The sequence below is a fragment of the Trachemys scripta genome, chromosome 6 (genome assembly GCF_013100865.1).
Source record: "Trachemys scripta elegans isolate TJP31775 chromosome 6, CAS_Tse_1.0, whole genome shotgun sequence".
Classification (NCBI taxonomy): Eukaryota; Metazoa; Chordata; order Testudines; family Emydidae; genus Trachemys; species Trachemys scripta.
In genome coordinates this window covers 46,700,784-46,709,636 of record NC_048303.1, presented here as the reverse complement: position 1 = coordinate 46,709,636, position 8,853 = coordinate 46,700,784, and the positions used below count along the sequence as shown (strand labels likewise).

The 8,853-nt window shown below is 45.0% G+C and overlaps 1 protein-coding gene across 1 annotated transcript; it reads left to right on the top strand.

The window, feature by feature from the left end:
- Nucleotides 1-5,001: 5,001 nt before the first annotated feature.
- On the top strand, nt 5,002-7,652 carry CARTPT (CART prepropeptide). Its single transcript, XM_034774879.1, has 3 exons — nt 5,002-5,182; nt 5,500-5,583; nt 6,279-7,652. Exons 1-3 carry the CDS (start codon nt 5,039-5,041, stop codon nt 6,384-6,386), a joined length of 336 nt encoding a protein of 111 aa, XP_034630770.1. The 5' UTR covers nt 5,002-5,038; the 3' UTR covers nt 6,387-7,652.
- Nucleotides 7,653-8,853: the final 1,201 nt, after the last annotated feature.

Sequence of the window (8,853 nt, the reverse complement as noted above, 5' to 3'; positions counted from 1 at the left end):
CTTGGGATGATGAGCAGTGGCTGCAGAACTTTCGGATGTGCAAGACCACATTCCTGGATCTGTATGCTGAACTCGCTCCAGCGCAGGGCCACCAAAATGACAGCTGCATGGACAGTTGAGACGTGAGTGGCAATTGCACTGTGGAAACTTGCAATGTCAGATTGCTACTGATCAGCCAGGAATCTCTTTGGAGTTGGGAAATTGACTGCTGGGGTTGGTGTGATGCAAGTGTACAGGGCCATTAATCACCTCCTGCTATACAGGACTCTGACTCTGGGCAATGTGTAGGACATAGTGGATGGTTTTGCAGCAGTGGGCTTCTTAAATTGTGGCGGGATGATAGATAGCATGTGTATCCCTATTTTAGCACCAGACCTGCTTGCTGCAGAGTACATCAACAGAAACTACTACTTTTCCATGTAATACAAGTGCTGGTGGATCACTGGGGATGCTTTCCCGACATCAATGTGGGCTAGTCAGGGTAGGTACAGAATATGCACATCTTTAAGAACACAGGATGTTCAGAAAGCTGCAAGCAGGGATTTTAGTTCACCAGCTGTCTGCTGATTGTGAACAGCCTGATTCCAGGACTATAAGAAGAGCTTAACGGCTCAGGGAGGCTTTGAAAGATCATTTTAATAGTGAGCCAGAGTAGTATGTGTTGCTGTAGAGTGCGCTCTACCTGGCCTTGCTCTTTTTCAGACCAGTATGAACCTTGCAGTGGTGTGTGTGTGTGTAACATTGCCAGTGCACCAATTAATATTGTCTGTGTATGCTGTTGTTATAGAACTTATAAAATGAAGTTATAGGAAATTGGTGGGTGTTATACCTACTCAGTACCAGCCCACATATGTTGTAAACTAATAAAGATGAATTATGTTTCAAAATATAACATTTTATAAAATAAAATAAAAATTATAACTTAATAAAATTTGATGAATTAAGAGAAGAGAATTTATGAAGCGGAAAGAACAGTTATTTCCATTTCAGACGCACATACACCAACCATGTCTTTCACAGGTAAGTGTCTGGGCACTTAATGTCCCCTGAGGTAGCGTGGTTGGGGGTAGTGCAGAAATCTCTGATGCCATTTGGAAGGTTGAGTGGGGTGGGGTGCAAGGAGGTTCTGATATGGAATTCTCTATGGGCTGCAGAGGGAGGTGAGTCTAAGACTGTTGAACATACAGGTCCACCAGAGTCTGCAGCCATCTCTGTTTGCTGCCCGAAAAGGGCAAGCATCTCCTGCTGCACATCCCTCTCCTTTTCTTGTGCCTTTCTCCTCTTCACTCTATTCCTGTCCATGCTGTCTGCAAGGGTGAACCTCCAAGCCCTGTGCTAGTTCTCTGATGCAGCACTGGCTTGCAGGATCTCCTGGAACACATCATCCCGAGTCCTCATCTTTCTCCTCATTTGTTTCAGGCATTCCACTGGTGTGGAGAGGGAGACCTTCAAAGCAACAACGCCAGCAGCTAATGATGCATCGAACAGAGGTCAGTGTATTCATGACAGAAATTGAAACTTAGGATGCTGAACTCACTCGCCTTCATCCACACCAGTTGTAAGCTTGGGTGGTGTTGGAAAAATGAGGAGGGAATAGCTCACAGGCCTGAGTGTATGTGTATACGTCAAAGGAACTGAATAAAGGCACAGTTTTTTATGGGCAATGGTGATTTCGGCTGATATCTCACGCCTGAGGATGACAGAGACAGAGCTTCTGCTGTTGTCACAGTGCCTCCTGGGACCATATACTGCTAGCAGGTATACTCCAATGGTGCCGACTGAAGTAATCGCTTAGTGGCATGGGAAAGTGTCCTACCATGGCAGAAGAAATAAGACAGCCCTCCCTAGAAACCTTTAGTAGAAGATTGCAGACTACCTCCATGAAAGTTTCATTGAGATCTCTATGGAGGATTCACGGACATCCTGGTGCACATAAACTGTGGAAAGGAGATAGGAACTGTACCTCTTGGTTGTTTCACTACTTCTTCTGGTACAAGTAAAAACAGTAATCAACAGATGTGACCTGCTACTTTGAGTTCTATCCCTGTAATTTAAAAGCAAGCTGCATCCTTCCCCAGCATCAGGCTCACCCACGCTCAACTGTTGGGACTGGCTGGGCTGCGGTGGGGTCAAAAACATGTCCTGGCTCACTGCACATCTGGATGCCTTAGGCCACCTGTCCCAATACTCCTCTTCCTTCCTGTTTATGGTGCAGGGCCTGTGACTCAAGCTCCTCCGAAGTATCCATGGGGTTGATAGGGGTGGTGGTGAGGTCTCCGCAGCAGGTCTGCAGCTCTGCATCAGATTGATTGCTGGTCCCCTTTTCCTTCTGGTACACCTGCTGCAGCTCCTTGACTTTTAAGCGGCACTGCTGCTGGTCCCTCTTGTAGCCTTTCTCCTCCATGCTCTGAGCAATCTGCTCATAGATGTTGACATTTCTATGGCTGGATTGGAGCTGTGCCTGCACAGCCTCTTCTCTCCGCAGACCGAGGAGATCCAACACCTCTTGTGTACTACAGGTAGCAGTGCTTCTTCAGCGTGGAGTTGGCATGGTCAGTTGCTAGGTGTGCTCCATAAGCTGGGAAATCAGGAAAAGAAACTTCAAAAATTTGCAAGGCATTAAAGGGGAGGAGTGGTTCCCTGGTCACCTGGCCACTGGGCAATAGAGTTCCCAACAGTGACCAGAGAGGCCAGGGTGGGGGCATTGTGGGACACCTCCTGCATGCCAGTAGCAGTCCATTTAAGTAACTCTGTATCTATATTGACACTGTGTTGAGCTAACTACGTTGACCTTAACTCTATGCCATTCAGGGAGGTGGTGTTATTGTGTTGGTGTAGCAGGGCATTTATGTCATCAGGAGTGAAATTTAAGTGTAGACACATCCACAGTTAGGTTGAGATAAGCTGCCTTGTGTGGACTTAACCGTGTAGTGTAGACCAGGCCTTAGCTTTCCCATTCCAACCAACAATCAATGTCCCAACCCCACAAAACCCTCTTAGAAGCTATAACTTCTGATGTGCTAGTGCAGGGAATGCCCGCCCAGGAGTGGTATAGGCAAGGTGCTAGCCATACTCTGGATCCTCATGTCTGCTGCAGATCCTACAAGAAGTCAGCCAATTAATGAAGACTGTGTTGAGAGGCAGTCAGGGATAGAGGAAATTATTTATATATTCAAAACAAACAGAAAAAAGCAAATATCCTTTAAAATTGTAGCCTTCTCCCCTACCACACATGTACCATGTTGCTTCTTTTCTTGGTGTGAGCTTTTTGTGGCAAGGCACATAGACTCGTAGAATTGTAGGACTGGAAGGGACCTTGCTAGGTCATCTAGTCCAGGCCCCTACACACATCTTCCTAGGTGATCTTGGGACTTGTAGAAAAATGGAGCCCTGAGACTGACTGGAGTCTCTGGCCACTAATAATATCTCACACACAAAACTACACTAAAAGATTAAGGTTGCAAAGTCAATTAAAAGTTAGGAATTGCTTGAATTAAGGTTGCTCATGCAACTTTAGTTTGGCCCCCTTGTATATATGCATTATGATATGACCTTTATATGATTACATACTATTTTTTCCACAGGATCCCTGTCTCATTCAGTGTGCTGATAGATCATCCTCTGGAGATGAATCAGGGTTGAGTAGTGATGGAGGCATTTGGCTATAGGATCCCTGCCTCTTTTGTTGCCGAAGTTAGAAGATGTGTAGTGAATGATGCAGGGGCTGCAATAAGAAAAAGGATGGTCTTATGGGTAAGACAGTTGAATGCTGGTCTGGAGAATTGGATTCTATCTCTGCCTCTGCCACAGAGTTGCTATGTGATGCTGGACAGTCAAGTCACTTAAACTAAACTTTTCACTGATTGCATGTTCCTTGTTTATGGCTGTTCAACTCAAGACCTTGGGATCTGATTTGCACAAATGCTGAGCATGCACACAGCTGCAATTTAAGACAATAGCTGGGTTTACTTTGAACATAAGTGTTATAAAATGCTAAGTACTCTGAAAAATCAGGTCCTAAGTGTCTCAAATTGGCACCAACAGTGACATTGTCATTGTGCCTCTGTTCCTGTCAATAAAATGGGATTGTGTTCTGCAGTGTTATTGTAGCCCCATTCATTTCAGGATATTAGAGAGAAGGTGGGTGAGGTATTTTATTTTATTGGACCAACTTCTGTTGGTGAGACAGACAAGCTTTGGAGCTTACACAGAGCTGCATTAGTTTTTCACTCTGATCAGTTGCCATTTCCCCCTATCCTTGCTGCTCAGCTAGTCAATGTTTCATCTATCGCTATGTGGAATGTGATCTTAGAAATTAGATTACTAAAACTAGAGGTGAGCAGTTAGCTTAAGGGACAAGGAACATATTAAAACATAACTTTATGTTGATGTATTCTTTCAACAGCATTGACTGCTGAAGCAGGTCGATACTGGAAACATTGGTTGAATAAGCTATTCCCTAAACAATGATGGAATTCACCAAATAGTAAGGTGTTGACGAGTATTTGACTAGTGTGTTTGAATAAAAGCCGCACCAACACACAAGCTCTGTGCAGCATGTATGTATTACTATTACATGAGAGCTTTCATGGGTAGTTCTACTAGTGGGCAGGAACCCCGAGCCCTTAACACGGGCCTGCTGCTTTAGCCACCCACGGACTTTGACAAATATTTTGAAAAATCTGAATTTTCCTTCAGCGGAAAAACCCAACATCCAATTCCCTTCCCCCACCCCCGCTCCGCTTTCCCCCGGGGCTCCAGGGATCAGGAGGTAACTCATATAGCTGGGGGGATCAGCCCCTTGGCGCACACACATCGGCTTGTTGCTGTTTAAGGCAGCTGCACGTTCGCTTGCCCTAAGCTCCCGTCCCCTTTCCCTGCCCTGCTGGAGGCTGAGGTCACTGCCTGCAACCAGGAGCTTCTCCGGGGCGGGGGCCATTGACGTAGCGCGGTGCAAGGGCTCTGTCAACAGGTGCCCCCCCGCCCCCCGCGCGCTCTATAAAGAAGGGGCCCGGCGGCTCCGCGGCGCTTCAGCACCATGGAGAGCGCCCGGCTTCTAGCTCTCCTGAGCGCCACCTTCGTGCTGCTTCTCGGGGCCCGCGGCCAGGAGGAGCCGGAGCTGCAGCCTCGCGCCTTGGACCTTTACCCCACCATGGAGGACACGTCCCACGAGAAAGAGCTGGTAGGTGCCCAGGGGAGCTCAGCCGAGCCATGTGCACGGCTCCCGGGGAGGCGAGGGCTGGTGGAGCCCAGGCTGGGATCCTCCCCGAACCCCCTCGCTAGGTACCGAGCAGCTGGGGGTATTTCATGCAGCCGCAGCGCTGGATCTGGGCTCCAGGTAGCCCGAGAGCTGGACACTCCAGCTCTGTGTCTCGACAGCCCTCCGGGAAACGGAGCGGGGCGCCTGCCTTAAGGCGCTAGGTGCTCGGCGCTGGGGCTCCCGGCTCTGTGTCCGCGGAGGGCAGCGTCCCGGTGGGCTGAACGTTTGTGTGTTTGCAGATCGAGGCGCTGCAGGAGGTCCTGGAGAAGCTGAAAAGTAAAAGGATCCCAGTTTACGAGAAGAAGTTCGGCCAAGTCCCCATGGTGAGTGATTTCAGATCCGAGCCAAGCCTCAGGTTCTGTCAAATGTTTCCAAGGCCAAAAATGGGCTCTCCCCACTACAGCGATTGGGACAGCAGGATAAATTCAACTGAGGCTATTTATCTGAAAACTCAGGAGCACCTTAGCATTGGACTAGACCATGAAACTGAATTAGACAAATACTTGAAAGATAACAGTGGGGGAGATACAGATCTCAACTACACCGGCGTCAGGGTGTAAATCTGGAGTAAGTCCAGTGCCTTCCGTAGAGACACTCCAGATTTACACCCGTGTTACTGAGATCAGGATCTGTGCCCTCTTCTCAAGCTGGGAATGCGCTGCTTCTCTCCTAGGAAAATACCTTTGTAGTTCATTGAGTTGATCAGCTTTTTGTAACTCTTCTGTTTAATTTCTGCAGCATAAAATGCCTTAGTTTGGCTCCCACTGCTGGCAAATTCAGTCTTTAACATTGTTGCTGTAAATGTCACGTTTCTCACCCTATCTCGAAACAACTGAGATGGAAACTGAAGCAATTCTAAAGAAAAATGAGGAACTTTGAGATAAATGTTTTAGTAGCTGAAAGTAAATAATTTATTGTAGCGCCTCCGGGTGCTGTAAAAAATAACCAGGAATTGAGACCTTGACCATGTCGGTTGCTTTGCTCTGTCCTGTGCCTAAGAGTTTGTTGCTATTTACAGTGTGACGCTGGCGAGCAGTGTGCAGTGAGGAAAGGAGCTAGAATTGGGAAGCTCTGCGACTGTCCAAGAGGAACTTCTTGTAACTCTTTTCTTTTGAAATGCTTATAAAGAATTCCACACGGAACAACAAAAGGACCCAGTGACCTTGCCTGAAAGTAATACCTGTGCTCACCCGAAGACAATGGAGAAAACGTCTTGTGGTTTGTTATTCAGAGAAAGTCAGTTAGACATTCTAAAGGTGCCAGAGCAGTGCCATGTCTGACGTTCAGCATTTGTACTCGCTTTCTCTGTTTAATTTTGTCGGTCAAAATGTGTGTATCGCTGTGTAAAGGAGTTTCTTATATTTGCAAATTGTATTTTTGTATGTGGAATGTCCTAACGAAAATTAGAGCTAGACAGCACTTGTAAATGACAGGCTTTTCCAGAAATGAACTGAGGGGGAAACAAAGACAAAATAATACAGCATGTACAAATTATTCATAGTGATGTTTTTAGTTTATTGCCTTTTTGCATTACAGTCTATAAGTCTGCTTCATGCTAGGGAAACTGTATGATTGGCTACATCACCATTATAGCTTAACAGAACAGTACTGAAACACCCTTCTGTTGACCAACCCATTTAGCAGCTGCTGCTGCGGGTATTACTGAATCATCAAAGCCCAGCTTTGGTGTCTCAGTTGAAAGAATGGAAGCACTTTGGATGCAGCATGCTCATTCCCTACAGGGTGGGAAGTGCCTCATTGCAAAATACCAACTCCACAGGAAAAATAAGCAGTGGATTTCAGAGGTTTCTCCAGTCCTCCTTGTTCAGAAGGGTGACTGCATTTTGACTTGGAACACAAAGGTGTATATGAGTGTGAGGGGCAAAACTTGGAAAATATGGGGATCCTTCAGTTGTCGTTAGTGATGCAGAGGCACTTCTATGTGAAAAACACTCTGGCCCAGTATCTTCATTCAGTTAAGTACGTACAACTCCATAAGGGCCAGTGGGAGAGTGTTCATGCCTTTGAGGGTAGAATTTAACCCACCCTGTAGATCTAAGAATGATAATCTTACAATATTAATCAAACACTTGAGGAAATCTTGCATGAAATTGATAGGACTCACTGGTATAGTAACATCTTCCTGTCTGATTAATCAATTGCTTTCCCAGGGCTACTGTAGAGAGAAACTGTCTAGATTCATTACCAAATGATGCAGAATGTTTAAATTATTTAAAGGCACACAAGACAAATTATTCACATATTTCTATAACAAACTTATGTAAAACTTCTATTATATGTTTCATAGGTGTCCTATATGTTTCAAAAAAGTCATAATGTGTTTTCAACCTTTATTTACTCTCCGTTAATAAAATCATGGTGACAAGGACAATGTTTGGAAAAAGTTTTAATTTTGTCAACAAGCACTGCAAGGAATTTCTTCTGTAAATTGTAAAAGATTTTAACTTTCTTTTGTTTTGGTAATATCTGCATTATTAATACATTTTGGACCACATTGTCAGAGCTCCCATCTGCAAAAATGCAGGTCAGTTACCATGATTGTGCACACAAATGGCATAGACTGCATGTGAAAATGGACAGTTGGATACTTAAAAAGACATTTCTGCTGTGAGTTTTGTGTACAAATTGAGGCTTAGCCTCATTTTATTCATTTTATTCAAATTCCAACAAATGTGTATGATTTTGCCAGAATGTCATAGTCAAATAGCTCAGTTATTATTCTTCCTTTACCTTGGGAGACATATATCAGAATTCAAAGGGACAGATTCATGGCTTGTCATTAGCCAACGTTGCTGCACCACTTATATTCAAAAACATATATGCAAAAAACTAAGTTAATGCCTAGGTAAGGGTGATTGGTGGTATGTTGTCCCCTTGCAGAACTCTGAGTTGAGCAAAACTCAAACTTCTGAAAACTGGGAAATACACAGTTAAGGTTGCCCAGGCATCCTTAACTCTGTCCTCTTTCAGCAATGCCCCAAGATGCCCCATTAACACACATACCTTTGCTCTGCCAACTCCATAGTTGCTGAAAGTGCTTCACTTCCTTTTACGACCCAGTCATTCTCACCAACAGGATTCCATATAACACTATTAAAGGACAAAAAGAAAAAAATATTGCCCATCCCACCTTCCCTCTAACCTCTACCAGCAATGCCTCAGCATACACATAGCACATATTCACATTGGCCCTTGGCACTATAAAATCAGCAGCTTCCAGATCCTGGCATATCCTCATACATTTAGCCAGCTCCCCAGAAAGAATACCACATGTGTACAATTTAAGAACCACTTTACAAATTCTTACAACACCCTTACCCAGAGACTATGTCTACATTTGAGCTGGTTGAGTAATGGTATGTATGTTAATGAGTTACATTGGAGCATTGCTGAAAGAGGGCAGAGTTAAGGTTGCATGGCACCCATAACTCCACATTGCCTGTTTTTTCAGAAGTTTGAGTTTTGCTCAACTCAGCATTCTGCAAGGCGGGGAACAAGGGGGCAACATACCACCAAGCAACTTTGACTCTGCACTAACTTCTCTTTTTGCCATTGAATGTCCTTGTTTTTTC